Source organism: Canis lupus, chromosome 3, assembly GCF_048164855.1.
Source record: "Canis lupus baileyi chromosome 3, mCanLup2.hap1, whole genome shotgun sequence".
NCBI lineage: Eukaryota > Metazoa > Chordata > Mammalia > Carnivora > Canidae > Canis > Canis lupus.
The window spans coordinates 33,540,575-33,559,456 of NC_132840.1; the positions used below are offsets into that span (position 1 = coordinate 33,540,575).

Below are 18,882 nucleotides of genomic sequence, written 5' to 3' on the forward strand. Positions count from 1 at the left end.
TGGGCCCGGCTCGGTCCTGCCCCAGGCCCCATCCCTCAGGGACGCTGATACAAATCCACACGCTTTTGCCAAAAAGCAAACAAACAGAGCTCCGAGTGTGCAGGCGCACTAGCCTGGAAAGGGCGCAAGGCCCATCTCCGTGTTTATTTTTCCAGGGCCTGACGTGTGCAGAACATTCCTCCAGCCCAGCTCCCCGGCGAGCCCTCAGGAGACCCTGTGGCTGTCCCAAGCCGCATGCCGCCCAGCCCCAGGCCTGGAGTCACTGCCGTGGCTCTGAAGCCTCGTTAGTAACAAGGACACTGGTGCTGGTGTGGTGAGGATGGAGGGCAACAGCCCCCAAGGCCCTGCAGGGCCATGCTCAGTACCCTTCAGTTCAGCCCCATACCTATTGTGGGAGAAGCACAGACGAGGAAACAGAGGCTGACGCTTTGCCCAAGATCTCACAGTAAGAGCATGTCCATGAGGCTCTCTAAGGAGGCCTCCCCTTGTCTGGGAAAGGAGAGGGGCTCGCCCCCCAGGGCAGTGGCCGTCAGGACTCAAAGTCCACACCGAGTGCCTGGGGACTCGGCAGGGTTTGCTCAGCATTCAGTCAGCGAGTCAGAGGAGGGAAAGGAGCGACTCCTATTTGCTATGCAGACTGCATGTTAGGTCTATACTCGCATTATTTCAGTTGATTTCCCCCATGTCTCCTCCTGATGTGGGTGTTTGAGGAAACTGAGTCTGGAGAGCCAGACTTAAAACCTGGCTGGCTCTCGCTAGTCTGTTCTGCCATTTTCCTGCCCTATGGGGAGAATCCCACGTTCTCTGGAGCCAGATGGGAGCTGGGAAGATGACTGGGTCCCTCCTGGAAAACAAGGTGCAGCCTGCGAGGGCTGACCTGCTAGCCTCTGGGCTGTGAATGCTGGGAAAGCAATCTAGTTGTGCAGGATCGCCAGTGCTGTTTACGTGGGGATGGGCAGGAGTGGGGGGTGGGCTGGGTGGCTGTAGCTAGAGGGCTTCACCAGGACCTTTGGGGAGATGAAGGCCTGAGATAACCCCGTGGGCTCATTCTGGGCCTGACCTGACCTGGTCCTCTCAGTTCTGTTCACACAGCAAGTGGGGGCGAGAGGCCTGTTGCTTTGGGGCTGGGTCCAGAAAATGCAGCAAGGAAGGAGGGAGGAAGGGGGTAAGTCAGAGTAGGTGACCCAGAAAGGCCTGGAGGGACATTGCTCAGGCCGGGGGTTGGGTGTGCAGAGCGGCCTGGTGCTGCTCTGTGGTCTCTGAGAGACATAACCAGGGGGCGTGGGCACCAACTGCACATTTCAGAGCCTGGGTGGGGGCCAAGGGCCCCAAGGGCTGGACCTGTGAGAACGTAATGAAGGCAGGGGTTTGTTAGAATGCCTCCTCACTTCGTGGCCCCACACAGCCTGTGACAATGAAGCCTGATGGGGAGGGGTGGAGAGAAGGGTTGGGTTCAGCTGGGGACAGGGCTCTTCCTTCCTATCCTGTCCCCTGTACTCAGCCCACCTCTCCAGGGGGGCTGATACACCAGCTTCTCCAGCAAGGGCCACTGGACGCTGCCATTTACCATCTGTGCGATAAGTCGGTGACTTAATCTGAGTCTCAGTTTCTTTGCAAGATGGGGATAGTGGCCCTTACCTCATGGGTTGTTACCAGCATTAAACTGGGGGAAAGTGTATGTGATACTGGTTGTGAAAGACACGTATAGAACAGAACACTCTGCCCAGGGCCCAATCGGCACCCAACACGTGGCTTTGCTCTGTTTTCTGCCACCCCCTGCCCCCAAAATTCTGGGTGTTGGTGTCCTCAGCTTTTTCTGGTTCAAATAAAGGGTTTGGAGCAGAGGGCCTCCAGCCCTGGCTGCTGTTTTGTGGCCTCCAACCTACACTGGAGGAGTGAGTTGCTCTCATGGGCCTCTGTTTCCTCACATGTGTGTCTACTAGACAGGCTGGGCCAGATGGCCACTCAGGCCTCCCAGCCTCCCATCAGCAGAGTTTCCCAAGCATCTGCCCAAAGAGCAGAGATACAGGCCGGGGGCCCAGACATGCAGCCCAGATGCAGACCGTCTCCTACTATACATGGGGGCTAGGGTCCTCCCAGGCTGCCTGCGCACCCCCACACCGGCCCTCTAAGGCAGATGCAAGGCCCAGTTCCGAGTTGGCTCTGCCAGCCAAGAAGGCCACCGAACCTCCTGGAGGCCTGCTTTGCTCACCTGTCAGAAGGGTTAGTGACCCCCTGGCTGGCAGGGTCAGCATGAGATCGTGGGAGACAATGTTTTAGCAAGTGCTCTGCCAACCGCAGAGATCTGTATGCACCAACATTGTGACAAAGTTGCAGGTTATCACGCTGCTTGGCCCAAACAAGGGAAAGGGAGTGGACATATAGGTATCTGGGGCCCAGATCTACAGTCTCATGCCCTGCTCACCTCAACCTCTCACCCACTGTGCTTAGGGGTAAGGAGCAGCCCCAGAGAGGCTCCGGCCTGTCTCCACGGAAGGTGTGGGATGGGCAGGGCAGCGCAAGCCTGCTTGGGGGTGGCTGACAGGTCTGGGGAGAGGATGCAGGATGGCGAGCTCACTCTCTCCACGGGGCTGTGCCTGACACTGGTGCCCAGGTCAGGAGCCACAGGCTAAAGTAGTGGCTCTCGACTCATGAGACTTTACTTCCTCTTCCTCAGGATATTTGGCAATGTCAAGATACATTTGTCACAACTGGGAGATGGAAAACTGCTCCTATCTATAGGATAAACACCCTATAACGAAAGGGCTTTCCTCTCTCCCTGCAGACAGTCATCCTGCCCAGACTGTCCAGGGCTTAGGACGAAAGCAGGTTTCCGCGTGTACCCTGGCCATGGCCCTGCATCCCACAGGTGAGGGAATGTGCACACCTCCCCCCTGCCCCTCGGCCTCTGCCCTGGGGCCTACCGTGTCAAGGTGGGTGCGCTGGTGCTTGGCACGGTCGCTGGAGTTGCTGAAGGCCTTCTGACAGCCTGGGTGCTGGCACAGGTATGGCTTCTCACCCGTGTGGCTCCGCAGATGGATCTTGAGGTTCTCCAGCCGTGAAAAGGCCTTGCTGCAGCCTTCAAACTGTGGGAGAGGTGAGTGAGGGGTGCTCTGCAGCCCCTGGACAGCCCACCACCAGCCTAGAAATGGCCCCAGCATCCTCTGCCCCCTGTCCACCCCCATCCTGCCCAAGGCCTCTAGGTAAACCCCCCACTTTAGCTCCTCATGAAGGGACCGGGACCCAGACTCCATCTGGGAAACCCTGGTGGGGCCAGAAAAAAACACTCCCGTGACTTAGAAAGGGTCTCTGGGCTAGAGAAGCAAGTAGTCTTTCCATCTCTGGATCTGGAAGGCTCCTCAGTGGCACAAGGAAATGATGTGCTGCTGCCAGCACAAGCATGTGCTGGATTTTAGGAAGGCTTTGCGCCCCTGACCTCATTTCTTTGCCTACAAACTTATGACGGTGTGACCACCACTCAGGGCTGACGTGAAGGCTCCAAGGTTGGGGGGCCCTGACTATCCAAGGGCTTTGTCCATCTGGAGTGTGGCATCAGTGCTGACTGCCGTCAGAATAACAACCAATTTGTAGACGCAGGGTCTGATTTATCATTTGGCCATTTGTCTGGTGCCCACCAGGCACCAGGCCCCATGCTGGGCAGTGGGCAGGCAGCAGGCGCAGACATGGCGATGGCCCCGGTCGGGGCGGGGGTGGGCAGAGCAACAGGCACGGTGCCTCCTCCCATAGCCGCAGGCTGCCCCGGCCTCCGCCCCGTAGCCTTGGCTGAAGTCCCCCCTCTCTTCCCAGAGTCCCCAGACTTCGCACTCCTCCCACACCCCGTCCCCAAGACCACCTGAGGAGCTCTGTGGGGTAGAATCAGTTGTTGCTCTGCCTGAAGCCCTGCGCACCCCCACACTCCCCCCGCCCCAGGCTGCTCCCACGTCCTCGCAACAGCCTGAGCCCACTGGGCCACCAGAGCCTTTGTTGGCAAGTCACTCAGCAAGGAACGTCCTTTGTCTCATAACCATCCATCCAACCCCCTTTAGCCTTCAAAGTCTGGCTCGAATGCCGCCCTGTGGCACCCTCCCTGGTGTGTGCGTGTGATCGGTGTGATCGGCTGTTCTTTCTGCTTCTCCTGTCCGGCGGGTCCAGCCAGGCCGGCGTTCCCGTGGTGTGCACCAGGGGGTGGGAGGGGGAACCGCTCTATCCACCCGACATGGGGCAGGGTGCTGCTGCACCTCACAATAACCCTGACCGGTGTGGCCTCAACGTTCCCGCCTCAGAGCCAGAGGCTTTGCGTGGTGGTCCCGGTGCTGTGACACAGCCAAGACAGGACCCAGGCCATATCTGACGCCGAGCCAGGTGGCTCTGCTACGGCCACTGCCTTCCTAGGGCAGGGGGAGGTGACCCTCAAGGAGGAGGAAACCAGAGGAACCAGCTCCTCTGCCTAAGCCATGAGCTCCATCCCCCAGCTTAGGAGAGACGTGAGGATGGGGACTCAGGATGGACAGCGACTGGTCTGGGGTGGGCTCCCTCCCTGTCTCTCCCTTGAAGGTGGCCACAACGCCTGGCCATGCTCTGCTGGGGCTCATCCAATGCAGGCAGCCCGCAGCTGGGTTTTAGAGACCGTCCCGCCTCCTGTTCCCAGAGGATGTGCCTTTTCCAGGCATCAAAACCAGGAGGAAATCCTGTTTGGGGAGTAAATAGGCCACAAGCTACTCCTCTGCTCTCCTGTGATGGCCTAGTGCCAAGCTCACCCCAAATGAGGTAAAGGGGTCACAGCTGGGAAGCCGGCTGCCTCTTGGCACCCAGCTGGTCCCTCTGCCCTCCTCTGGCCCGCACCGCAGGGGTAGACATTGAAGGAGAGGAGCAGGAGCTCCTCCTCCCGTGCCGGGATCACCACGTGAAACCTCTGGTTCCGAGGCGGGACGTTCAAGCCACACCGGTCCGGGTTATTGTGTGGTACAGCAGGTCCTCCCGTTCCCCTACAAGGCCCTTAGGCCTGTCCGGCCAGCCTCTGTGTTGCACGAGGCCGCGCTGCTTTTCCCTCCTTCACTCATCTTGCAGATGTCTACTTGTCTACTCATGGTGTTCAAGCACTGCCTCCTCCGAGGAGCCTTCCCTGGTCTCCTTGGCCCCTCCCTGCTCACACCCTGAGCTTATGGGTTAAGACGATTTTTGTTGCCCACCCGCTGCCTTCTTGTCATGCCTCTAGCAACGGTCTGGGAGTTCCTTGAGGGCAGGGCTGGCATCTCTCTCATTCATGGGACAAAGGATGGGTTAGAAACCTAGTCCAATGGGAGTGAGAACAGAAATTCCCAGGCTTGGGGAGCATGTACCCTTGTGAAAGCACCCTCTTCCTTGCAGCATTCATCAAAGTACCCAGACACCCCCTGTCTGTGTCCTGCCTATGTGCACTGGCCCAGCCCTGTCCTACCCCACACCCCCAGGACCTCCCAGAGCTGAGTCACAGGCTGGGGTACAACAAGCAGCAGTCGAGGGTGCCCTGATGGGATGCCCAACCCCCAGGTAGAACTAGAGGCAGCAGCAGGTGGAGAAGTGGCACTGCTTGATCAGGACTGTTCCAGGGTGATGATGCTGCAGGTGCTACTGCGGAGCAACGCCCCTGTCAGGCCAGCACCGGATGTGCCAGGGACTGCGAGGGCATGGGCTCTGCTTGCAGCCGCTGCCAAGGGTTCCCAGGTCCTCCCCATTCATCCACCACACAGACGGCCAACAGAGGCAGAGAGGAGGATGGCATACTCGTCAGTTCACACTTATGTGAGCTCACTCTGCTGGGTCCTGTGTTGTCACTGGGGTCACTCCCCGCCCCAAGACTCTCCAAGCTCATCATACATTCTGACATCCAATCTACCCCCTTAGCATTCGAGGCCTTCCAGGGTTGGTGCAGCACAACCTGGGGTTAAATTTTGAGACTTGGAAAGCAGACAGCCCTGTGATCTTGGCCAGTCAGTGCCCTCTCTGTGCCTCAGTTTCTTTCTCTGTAAAATGAAGACAAACCAGCACCTGGAGCTGGTGTGAGGGCAAGGCGATATGCCTATCTACATGGCACACAGGACATCCTCTATAAATGTCATCACTATTATGGTGATAATCACCTGGTGGTGATTGTTCTTATCTTGCCTTCAGAAAAGACACCAGTGTAGGTCAGGTTTTATTGACCCTAGACCTAAAGAACAGAGTGCTCTGGTTGACAGGTTTGCTATTGGTCTGGCCCTAAAACTCTTTCCCTGTCAATCTGTTTGGGTGCCAGAAACAGCCTCTAATGAAAATGAGGCAGCCTTTGTGGTGGGGATGGCCTGATAGAGCCCCATCCATTGGCTACAGGGGGGCTTGGAGGGCAGCACAGGGAGGTGCCCCCCCCCCACGGCTGTGTGTGTGGGGGTACAGGTGCTGCCAGAATGGAAACATAGGTCTTGCATCAGAAACAGGTGCGCCAACAGGTGCATCCCTGACTTGAAGTCTTTGTGACCCTAAGGTGTAACGATGCTTCCATGGGGTCCACCCCCCAGGGAGAACACACACAGGCTTTCCTGACATTCCTCCCTGAACACTCCAATCCCTTGACGCTCTAGGGCGCATTTTGCCCTAGAGAGACCCCTTCCTCCTGCTGTTAATATCCAGGTGTATAACCCTGCGGAGCAGACTTCCTGGGACATCCTTCACTCTGTTGCAACAGGGGTAGACAGGGAACTGCTCCTACTGTGCCAGAAGGGCAAGCCACCGTCAGAATTGCCATCTCTTGTAGAAAGAAGTCACTCATTGATCTTCAACACAAGGTAGCAGTGTCAGGCAAAGCCCACAACTCTGAAAGTCACTCACGCACCCCCATCCAACTATCCACAACCTAACCCCACACCTTTATCGTGGCTTGCTGGTACCCCATTACTTCTCATGCATCTGCCCACCCTTCCACATCCTTACTTCTGGGATTCACTTTCATCGTCATCTTTTTGCACATTGATTCATATCCTCCTGCCTCGCTCAGCTGCCCTTGTGTGCCTGGCCACATGCTGAGAGTGGGGACTTTAGGCAAAAAAAAGACCACAAAAGGCTCCAAACAAAAGAGAATTCTTCTTGGGGCTGATCTCAGAGGGCTTCCAGCTGGGGAAGGCCCGGGGTCACTAAAGCTTTCCTGAAGGAGCCAGGACTTGATCCCCAGTCAGGGTTTGGACACACAGGGTGGGAAGACTGGGAGGGTAGGGAACATTCTGGAGATAGCCGAGGATTGGCCAAGCTGGAATGAAGGGAAGAGGGGAAGGAGAGGTGGAAGTAGAAATGGGGATTTGGGGAGCTCCCTTCATTACAATCCATGGAATAGTGATTCATTCTGATGCAGATGAGTTTGGGGATTTTTGATTCCCCAAAACAGCACTGAAACAGCCCTGTGCACTGATGTGGCTTAGGGAATGACGTGGCATGAGGCTATTCACTTGGGGGACTCTGGTGCCACTTCCGCTGGCTGGATTCCCCTGCCTCTGACCTCCCACCTCCCACCTGGCTGTTTGAGCCAGAAACCTGTTCCATCCTCTCTGGCCCCTATATCCAAAAAGCCACCAAACCAGGGAGATGCCACGTCTTAAAACACCCTTCACATGCACCCTCTTCTCTTCATTGCTGCCCTGGTCCACACCCCAGCACTGCTCACCCCAGGTGACTGCACTAGCTACCATCCTGCCTCCTGCCCCTCTGCTCCCAACTCATTCCCATATGGTATCTGGTATCTAGAACGAAGACTCACACCTAGCAGGTCTGGCTGACTCCCTCCCTGCTTAAATCCTGCACAATTTCCGAGTGCTCGGTGAGCATGAATCCTTGCCCCAGCATCCTGGTTGGTGTGCTCTGACCCCTGGTGATGGCTTGGTGGTGCCTGCCCCCTCCAACTCCTGCGTCCACACCACTGTGTGTCAGCATCAGAGCAGCCCAGATGCAAATCCACACTTCCCAGCTGGACTCTGACCTTTGGGCAAGTTCCTTTGTCAGAGCCCAGATTCTTCAACCACAAATGGGGGCATCGCTTGGGCACACCCTGGGCACACGGTAGGTGGGTGCTCTCTGTAAGCCACAGAGTGTGTGCACTATTCTGTCTTATTTGGGGTGAATCTGAAATACACAAGCTCAAATAACCAAACACACAATGGATTCATCTGGCCAGAAACAAAAGCCCACGTGCCATGGGCAACAGAGAAGCCAATACTGTGGCCTCGGAGGGGAGAGGACACAGGCGAAGGAAAAGCCGTAGAGACATCTGTCTAGAAAGACGTAAGAATGGGTGTTAGATATTTCTTATTTACTTTAAAATGTATGAACATTAAAATATATTCTCAGGCGACAGTGGGGTGAGTTCAGAATGATCTAAGTGGCCAGGTGACACCCTCCAAGACACCTACCAAAGGCTGGCTGCTGCGTGTGTTTCACGTGGTGTCACTAACCGTGACAACACGCTCTGCTGGAAGCCTCCTTCCTAGCCCCACTGTATGGATGAGGCACAGAAAGGTGACACCAGTGGCTCCAGGTCACGCAGTTAGTAACCGGCAGAGCTGGGATCTGGTCTCGAGTCTGGCTGATGTGCTGGTCTGTGTCTTTGCATCCTTAAACACTTGGGCCACGGCCCCAGGAGCCCTACGTAAAGCACCAAAACTGGGGCTGCACTCAGCAGCTCTCACGATGACTTCCAACCAGGCCCACATCCTGGGTTCCATTTCCAGGCAAAGACTAGGCCCAGCCCAGGATGCAGAGCTGACGCTGGGAGAGGAGGACACCCTTCCTGCTGGCCCCTCTGACAGACGAGATGCCACCACCCAGAAAGGAAAAACGAGGCGGCGCAGCAGAGAAGAAAGAGCCCCGGCTGATGCGCACAGAGTGCGCAGAGTCTTGAAAGGCCCAGTTTCCACATGTGGGGCATGTTACAAAAGAAGATTAAAATAACGGGGGAAAATATCCTGGGAACCGTGAAGCCCTAGACCATCTGGAATTTTATAGTAACAGGCAGGGGAAAATCAGAACCTAATTGAAAAAAGTCCACTGCAATCCATTACGGCTGCGTGCTGCTCGCAGAACCAAGGGCAGGAGATGAAAGACCAGGGGAGCCATCCCAGGAGCTGGGGAGGGGCCACCACATCCCTGTGCAGGCCAAGCCCAAGGACCCTTTAAGTTCTGGCTGGGTGAGGGGGAGGGCCCTGGGTCAGAGGTCAGGTCCAGCAGGGCTGAGCCCACCCCACTTAGCCGTCTGTCCTCTTCTTTCGGGTGGCTAAGCCAGACATGCGGCTGGTGCTGAGCAAGATTTTCTCTCCCTCCGGCCCCTGGGGAAGGAGCAAGGACACTGTTCCCCATGTGAGGTGCAGGGGCAACGTGCTGCAAGCCGCAGAGCATAGTCACGCAGACTGGAGTTTGTGCCAGAGCCCTGCCAGCGGCAGTCACAGACTTGGGCAGATCATGTGCCCTCTCTGCCCTCATTTTGTCTCCTCTCTAAAATGGGGCCACCACTGACAACTGTCAGAAGTAAATATGAGGATATGCCCAGGGGAGGAACTGGCACACAGTGGGTGCCTAATAAATGTCAAGTTTCCTCCCTGTGGCTGCTGTGGCCCAGAGACGGGAGAGGGCCCAGTTTCTCATGCTCTGGCTAAGAATGTGGACATAAAGGGCAAGGCGGGGGGTTTGGGGAAACAGGGCATGGGTGGGGGCAGGGGACGAAACGCCTCCAGTTTTGGCATTTGCCAGTGACTTGCTTCTAAACAAACACATTTCTGGTTTAAGGGTAAAATATATTGGGTTACAACAGCCTGGCAGGCCATTCAGGGATCAACTTCTCATATTTGTGCAAACTTTTAACTTACTTTATAACAATGATTTGGACTTGTGGTGCCAGATTCTTCTCCAAGATGTCAAATAATTCTGTGTTTGGCCAGCTTGAAAGGCCAGCTAGCCGGGAGCGGGGGTCTATTCCTCTCCCCCCCTGCACCCTGGCATGGGGACTCTGGCCCTGAGGTAATTGTCCTCTGCGCCCCTGGGGTTTCCATGGGCGTTTCCACAGAGCCTGGGCTTTGCCTGTGCTCAGGGGGTCCAGGCAAGAAGGCAAGGGACAGATATGGAGAGAGTCCTGGGAGGTGAGGCCGAGGACACGAGCCTGGACTCTGCTCTGTGAGCCCACGAAGGTCTGGTTGGGCTTTGGGCATGCAGGGCTGTCTGAATAAATGAAGGTGCTGTCAGAAGTGTGCAGGAGGGAAACTGGGACCGGAACAGCAGCTCTCACACTTACATTCACACTGGACCAAACTCTTCCTAAACACGATCTCCTTTGTCCCATCAGGACACTGGGACAATCCCTCCCTCATCACACAGGCAAACAGCAAGGCCCAGGGAGTCTAGGTGTTGGATTCCCAGAGCTCCCAAGTGATGGAGTTTGGGGTTTGCCTCCAGGGCCTGAGCTCCATGCCCTGGGCCATACTAGTGTCTTGGGCAGCCATGACCAAGGTCCCAGGCCCGTGTGGGGGTCTCTTCACACCTGCTCAGCCCTCTGCGGCTTCATGACCATCCTGAGAGGCTGGCGGGCCAGTGGGGAGGTGCTGTGGACACAGAGAGCAAAGGGAGAATGCACTTCAGGGACCACCGCCCTCCCCGTCCCACCTCTGAGCCAGTCGGGGTGTACCTGCCCCTGGGAGATTCCCAGGCGGGGCGAGGGCTGCAGACCCCTTATCCCTACCTCACCAGGACTGCACTGAAGGCACCTGGCTGGGATCTCTCCAGCACAAAGTCTCTGGGCAAGAAAGTAGGTTCTTATTCCCAACAAGCACAGGCCAAGAGAGCTAAGCCACCCTCCGGGGATGCATGGAGCCCCCAGTTAGGAGGAGCAAAGGGGCACAGAGCCTGCTCACCAAGTATTCAGGGAGGGTCCGGGGGAGTCCCTGGTGTGGAGCAGAGGCTAGACGTCTCGGGAGATGTGAAGAGCGGCTCTGCGAGGGCTCACGGCCTGGCGGAAAGCGGGCAGCCCGGAAAGGCTGCCACAGACACAGGCCCGGCCCCCAGCCACAGGCCTGGAGAGCCTGACACACACGCACTGCTGACACCTCCCCTCCCGACCAAGCCCTGGGTCAGACACAGGACCCCAGGACAACAACATGCAGCACTGATGCACACACATGCTCACACACACAGGACTCATGTCAGGGGTACACAGAGGTTGGCGTGTACACGCTCACACATCTACACAAGGATGCCTAGGCCCCAGGCCCCCCACAGGCTCAGACACACCCACTCCTGCACCCCGGTATACCCATGACAGCCCCATGCATAGCACAGCTCGTGCAGATATTGGCCCACCCCTCGTACGTTGTGTGGGCACAGAGACCATATCCACAAATGGCTTCCAAGAGGTCAATGGATGAAGACGTGCCTCACAGCATTGAAACACCCAACCCGGCCAGACCTGGGGACACTCACCCCCACATACCTCTCTCCACAGCATTAGGCGGCCCTCAGGGGCCTACTGTATCTCCCAACTTTCCCTCGGCAGCTGGGCTGGCTGGACTTCGGGGAGGGCACGTGTGGCCTCAGAGAACCCAAATCAAGGGCAAGAATGGCCCGTGGCCACAGTGACCTATAGCCCAGTGCTCCATCCTCTGCCCCTGCTCAGCCACAAGCCACACCTTCCTGCCTCTGCACCTGGGCCTGGGCTCGTTCCCTGGACACAAGGTCCCTCTATTCACCTGTCTGCTCCTCCCTGTCTTCTAAGGCTGGGCTCAGGCCTCATGTCTGCTCCTCTCCTCAAATCCTTCCCTCATCCTGTTTCTGCCATGCTCTGAGTGCCGGGGACCAAGTTCCGCCTGGCCACTGTCCTGGTGCTGGTGCACACCTTTTGCTGCTCACCCACACTGGGCCCACACTGCACACACCCTGGGGCCGTGCCCGCTGCCCGGCCTAGCCCGTAGGAGCTCACCTCCGGGAGGGCAGGCAGGCACAGGCCAGAGAGCCACATGGTCGCCCACCCCACCCATCTCCACAGCCAGCCACCAAGCAGGAGCACCTGGTTCCCTAGCTGAGGAGACACCTCTGTAGCGGGGTGCAGGATCTGACTGTACAGGCTGCAGTGAGGCCCCAAGTGCTGCTTCGGGAGGAGGAGGGAGAGGGAACACGATGAACAAAAGGGTCCTATCCAGCCAGCAGCTTCGACATCCCCTCCCCTCAAATGAGCAACACCTGCCATCTCCCCACTGCCAGCACAGCTGGGGCTCAGGTCTGGCCCCTCTTCTTCCTGGCCCCTGGGAGGCTTTGCATTCCCACTGTCAAACGGGGTGACTCTCCTGGTCTCAGTTGTCTGTTATGGACAACAGGGTGTCATGCCCTGGTAGCTGGGTACAGGACAGGCCCCTTTTTGGCTCCTCCCCCAAATTCCAAACAGAAATAGCAGGGATGGGTTCATCTGTGAGAACATCAGGGTCTGGAGACCCGATGCCAATCCTGGCTCTGTGACAGGTTGCTATGTAACAGATCGGTCACTTCCTTTCCCTGGGCTTAATCACTCCAAGGCTGCCTGCCCAAGACAGGTGGGACCATGCGGGTGAAGGCACACCAGGGCAGTGGTACAGGTGGCAGGTGCATGATACCCAGCGAGTGTCCTACGGCTGCTTGGGAGAGGAAGGAGACTCCAGGCCTCCCACCCATTTCCTGAAAGAAAACCTCATGTCCGATCATTGGGAATCATTACAAATATACAATAGGCAAAGTTCCCATCTAAGGTCACAGGCGGGTGGGAGCGACCTGTCCAGTGTGCACCCGGGATGTAGATCCCACAAGGATGTCATAGGAGGCCTTGGGCCCCTACCTGGAGGGGCAGTGTTCAGATCTAGGCCTGTGAGGGGCAGGGGCAGGGTTGAGCCAGACTGCCAGTATGGGTAGTAGGGACCATGGTGGTTGGTGGGGGAGTCATAAAGGCTGTGCTTGGTGTTAGGAGGAACCCACCAGGAAGCTTTGTGTTCATCAGAGCTGCTTGGAGACAGTTCCTAAAGCTACCAGCCCTAACCTGGGTGGACCTGCCACCTAAGGCCCAGTGGTATAAATGGGCAGGCCTGCCTCAGCACCATCCCCACTCCCCACTCCCGCATGGAACCCACCCCCCACTGATCAATGGAGGGGTGCCAGGGTGGGCTGACCCTGTGCACCCAACATCAGGCCACACCCTGAATGGGGCCACGGGTGAGCATGCCACACCTTCCTCCCACCGATCCCACCCAGTGCCTACACCCATGATGGATGCTTAGTAACGGTGGAGGGAGGGAATGGGGATGGTTGTATACTTACACTCGAGCTGGTGAAGGAAGGTCAGTTACCATAAGGAACAAGTCACACAAACAAAAAACCCAAATGAAATCCAACCCCTGGAGAGAAGATGTTACGAAGAGACACAGCAAACCTTTCCGGTGTTCAAAACACCTCTTTTCCCTGGTCCCTCCAGCAATACAGTGATCCTGGGGGAGGCAGGCCTGGGACTCAACAGGCCTACTGTGGGGTCTCTCCATAGCTGGGATGGCTGCCAGGGCCCCTCTCTGTCCACTGCTGCTACACTGTGTGCAGTGACATCGGCCATAAGCAGGGCTCCCAGCTGGTCAGCCACAGGGGAGCCCCATGGGCCAGCATCCAGGGACAGTGCCCTTCCCTGTTGAGCCTCAGTTCTCATCTGTCAAATGCCTCTACTCAGGTGCCTCAGGGAGGAGATAACTTAGCAGAAAGCAGAGCAGACAGGAATGAGCTTCTGGCTTTGGGGTTTCAACATCCCAGGCTTCAGGGCCGAATGGAAAGATCTCTGAAGACAGATCTGAGTCATGCATAGTTAATATTACAAACGATCTTTCTGCCACACACCCATCTAGAAGTGCCCAACACAGGGCCTGGCACATAGTGGGGTTTTGTAAATATCTGCTAATGAATGAAAGAACCCAAGTAACAAACAACCGAGCCTTGAGGGAAGTGTGGGGCAGGGTGGGGAGATCCCCAATTAGTAGAGGCCAGGACAAGTGTTATCAGGAGTAAGAGCAAAGCGTCCTATGTCCCCACTCCTGAGACAGTGCTCCAGCTCGTACAGGGACATCGGAGGGGATGCTCTGGGTGTGCCGAGAGCACCCCCAGCTAAGCTTGTGGAACCTGAAGCAGGGCCCTCCCCCTACGGGCAGGGCCCCAGATGTCTCAGGAGGTACCAAGCCCAGCACCATGGGGGAGACTGAGTCTGAGGTGTCCCTGAGGCAGCCTTCCAGATGGACGGGGCACAGGTACACTCTGGCCACAGACCGGGTGGGACGCTGGAAGGCTCAGTGGGGCCCACCCTGAAGACTCTGTGGTTCAGCGTATGCCCCCACCTGGGAACTTGGACACAACTAAGAAAGAAGACGGCAGTACTCGTGAGATGCCAGCGTGTGGGTGCTCAGCATGGGAAGGGAGTTCGTGGAAAACATCCACATCACATCTCATTCTCTTTCCCTGGAGTTGGAGGAACCTGACCCGAGTAAGTCAACCGGGCACCCTCTGTGCGCTGCCTTCTTGGATCTGCAGGGCACCCTGGGCAGATCACGAAGGTGCCACAGCATCGTCTTTCACAGAGAAGGGGACAGAGGATCCTAGAGAGCCTGGGCTCAGGGCACTCACGGGGCAGAAGGGCGGCGTCAGGACTGAACCCAGGGGTGGCTGACGCCAAAGCCCTTAGTTAGCCCTGTTCTTACACCGCATTCAACAAAAAGCAGACTGGTTAGGAAACACCAGGCTGTGGGAAAGCAAGGATGGAAAGGAAAGAATTAAATGTTTCACATCAGCAGGGAAAAATACAAGCACGAACAGCCACCAGGCTGCTGTTCAGATCCCCGAGAGCACCCCAGCTCCCCCGCTCTTCAGCCCAGCACAGGCGGGAAAACTCTGGAGCAATCTGGGGGAGGTGTCCCACCCTTCACTTGTGCCCGGGGTTGCCCCAGGGGCCTGAAGGGGAAATGCAGCTTCTGCAGGGCCAGGCAGGCTGTCAGGCCCGGGCCCTCGGGGGGAGCCTCCTGTCCCTCGGACAACCTCGCAAACACCCTGTGGTCAGCAGAGAAAGAAGACCAGGGAAACTGAAAGAAAGTGTAACTATATGACAAAACAAGAAGGGAGCCTTAAAGAGAAACTCGCTGGAAGGCACTTGGCCAAGGACCGAGGGGGTGGCAGGAGGGGCGTTCCGGGGAGCAGGGCCCCCCCCAGAAGCCTGGCCCCGCAGAGCTGAGCCCGACTCAGGGGGACGCCTGGAACTCATTAGCATTATGTCAGGAATAATGTAAAATTAAAACATTTAGCTTTGGCTCCTAAAACGAAGGAGGACAAAACGAGAGGGATGCCATTGTGCTGAGCTGCGCAGCGAGGACTTGGGCACCAGCACAGAATACGCGGCTCTGCGCTGCCCCCGGGCCCAGTCCAGGGACCGAGGACTGAGGAGTCTGTAGCTCTGTCCTGGGGCAAGCAAGCTGGGAGGGGGTGGGGGCCCCAGGGGCAGGGGCTAGGGGCCAGGTGGCGGGGGTGGGGGGCCCTGGGAGGGGCTGGGAGGAGCTGGGGGTCCCGGGGGTTCAAGGGGCGGTGGGGAGGGATGGAACTGGGGGTCCTGGAGGGGCTGAGGCCTGACGCCCAGGTGACACCATCCAACTACTCGCTCCCCAAGGCGGTGCCAGGCACATGGCCACCCTGCCACGCTCCTCACCAGTACCTCCCTGCCTCCACCCTGGCCACTGCCCCCAAACCCACTACCTACCCTGCAGTCAGACACGTGCCTAGATAGCAAGCCTGTCCTTGCCACAGCTCAAAACCCAGTGATGGCTCCCTGCTGCCTTCAGGGTACAACCCAAGGCCTTCAGGTCTGGATGCTTCCAGCCGCCCAGCGTCTGAATCTGCTGGCCTGCCAGCTAGACTCCAGTTACATCGCTTTCTTGGGCTTTCGGAACTTCCTGCACTTTCGGAGCTTTTGCATATGTTGTTCCCTTAGCCTGAAACTCCCTCAGGCATCGGGCTCAGCTCCAACAGCAGCTCCTCTGCAGAAGCTCTGGGCTTTGGGGCAGGTCCCGGGCCAGATTCCTCTCTGTGTCTACTCTGGCCCCCAGGGTAAAGGCAGGAGGTGCTGGGTCAGGCTGTGTAGGAACCCAAGACTCAATGTGAGGACCTCGTGTTACAGATAGGGATACCGAGGCGGACCAGGGAGGGCAGGGCTGACAGAGCTTTCCTGGCCCCCTGCCCCAGCTCTGGACCCTTTGGATTCTTAGGGCAGGCTCTTTCTACTCCCACAGGCTCATATTGGGGTACAGGGTGCTCTGGAGCCACCTAGGCCTGAGTTCAAGTTGTGACTCCCCTCCAACTCCCTGACAGGTGCAAACAATCTAGCTGCTCTGGGATTCGGCATCAGCTGACACCACAGGGGTGGTAATGACAGTGCAGGGTCCTCCCTCGCAGGCTGCGGAGTCAGCATCAGCCACGGCCAGAACACCCACCATCACCACCTGTTATCCTCTGTGCAAATGGAGAAACTGAGGTTCGAGGTGACCAAGGTCGGGGTGTCAGTGTAAGAACAGAGTCAGACTCTCCTGGCTTCAGGATGGCAGTCTGAGCACAGCTCACAAAGCCTGATTTGTCTGGTGACACAAATCAGTCGCTCACTCGGTCACTCACCAGCCATCTGTTTGTTTCCTCATTCGCTCGCTCGCTCGCTCGCTCAGCTAAGTGTACATAACCAGTGTCCAAGATACACCGTAGTGAAAAGGGCAAGTCAACAAACAGTAAATACAGTATGATTCCATTCTAGGAAAGAGTGTAATGATCATATATGCATACAGAGAAAATTCTGGAAAACTTCTCTGCATTGTTCAACAGTGGGTATTACTGAGTGGTGTAGAGAGGAGTAACTTGGCCTTTTTTCTTTGTATTTCCCTGTCTACTTTCTACTTCTTGATATGTCACTTTTTTTTTAACTTTATATTTTATACCACTGTGTTTTGTTAAAGTTTAAAAAAAATCACAGTGGGCAGTGTGTTCTTTCATAGGTAGACTGAGGTTGTTCAGTTCTACATGTGGACGTGGGTAAGCTATTCTGGGGAACAGGACTCTGAAGAGGCTCCCACCTCGATGTGGAGCCAGAGAGATTGGAGTCAGGTCTGGACGTGATGTTTGCTCCTGTCGTCTGTGATGTGGGCAAAGGACTTCCCTCTGGACTCAGTTCCCTCCCACAGGAGTCTATGGGGACAACATGAAGGCCTCTAGAGGGGATCTGAGGATCAAGGAAGGCATGGATGGGGCCCACCCCATTGGATGCACTTGAGGGGCACAGATGCCTTCTCCCAGGGTGCTATCACTGAGCTGTCACACACATGGTAGTCAGGAAGGACTGAAGAGCCCCCGGAGATGGTGGCCAGCTTCATTAAATAGCGGTGATGGGCGGCCTCCCTCCTAGGGCAGAGGACACACAGGCAAGTCCGAGCCACAATCCTGGACGGGGGAGGGCAGGGCTGCAGCCCACTCCCCGCAGCAGCCAAGAGTGCAGAGGACCAGGAAGGGGGCTGCTCCTATACCCGTCTTCACAGCCTCAGCGCAGTGCCTGAAGACACACTTCTGAGCCAGCTGATGGGGGTGGGTTTTGGGTCAGGCAGACCAAGGTTCAAGTTCCAGCTCTGCTGCTCCCTGGCTTGTGTCCTCAGCCTCACGGGCCCAGACTGTTCTCTGAAGAGAGTTAACATGCCTTCCTGGGTGCGTTTATTATAAGGGCCAAATGAGATAAGAGATGGCAGGGTCCACTATCTCTGGGGTTGGGACAGACTCCACTCAGCTGTACAACAAGCAGCCTGTGCCTCTGTTCCCATCACTTTCCGCCCAGAGCGCCCTTCTCCTGCCCCTTTAGCGGGTAAAATCCTGTTCATCCTCCAAGTTTCAGCTCAGATGCCGCCTCTTCCAGGGAGCCTTCCTTGATTCCCCCACTGTGAGGGCTAGGCTCCTCTGGGGTTCCACAGTCCTATCCTTCCCTCATCATAGCCCCTAGGAGTCAGGATTGTAACTGTTGACTTCTGCGTCCTTTCCTCCTGCCAGCTGGGGGTGTGAGTCAGACAGAGGATGATGTTGGTCCCACTGACCAACCTCTCACTACTCAACCCAGCAACGGCCTGGACACACAGCATGGGCTCAAGCCACGTTTGCTGACTGGAACAATCTGCTCATTCCGGGTTAGTCACCCTTGTCTGTTCCCATCCTTGGGTAAAAAGAAAGGTTCTTTTAAAATCATAGGTCTGAGTTGGCAGCGGTGTTAGGGGAAGTCTGGCCCCATTTTACAGATGAGGAGATGGGGGCCAGAGAAAGAGAAGAGACTGGCTCAAGGCTGCCCATGAAGTCAGTGGTGATACCAAGAGAGGGAGCCAGGTCCTCAGACTCCCAGCCCAATGTTCCCTAATCTTTGGGCTCAAAGGTACTCTCCCCCTCACACCCAGAGGAAGGACAGCAAGCCATCTCCTCCTGCATCCTCACAGAACTAGCTCTAGACTACTGGGTCCCTAGCTCTACTCCACTTTTCCCTGCCTGCTCCCACCTTTAACTGATGGATAGTGTTACTTATCTCTTATCTCTACTTATCTAAGTGTTCCACATCTTAGGCCCCGACCCAGGCCAAATCCCCCAATATATCTAGCCCTCCAGAATGTCACGAACAGCTGGGGCTCTCTGGTGGGTGCTCCAGGTCCACTCAAGGTTGGATCCGCAAGGGCCCTGCTTTAAAACACATTTGCTAAGTGCCTGCACCACAGTGGGTTTTCATCATCTCTGGAATGACTGTACATGCTGGAACACAGACTTGGTGAACTTGGCTCAGACTGGGTCTTACAAACT

At 56.6% G+C, this 18,882-nt stretch overlaps 1 protein-coding gene across 2 annotated transcripts in view; it reads right to left on the reverse strand.

The window, feature by feature from the left end:
* Positions 1-18,882, reverse strand: part of GLIS1 (GLIS family zinc finger 1) — a 223,809-nt gene that overhangs the window by 18,212 nt on the left and 186,715 nt on the right. For both annotated transcript variants that reach the window (XM_072820295.1, XM_072820294.1), the window contains one exon: positions 2,925-3,086. In XM_072820295.1, the coding sequence (XP_072676396.1) occupies positions 2,925-3,086 (162 nt within the window). The remainder of the gene's footprint in view (positions 1-2,924; positions 3,087-18,882) is intronic.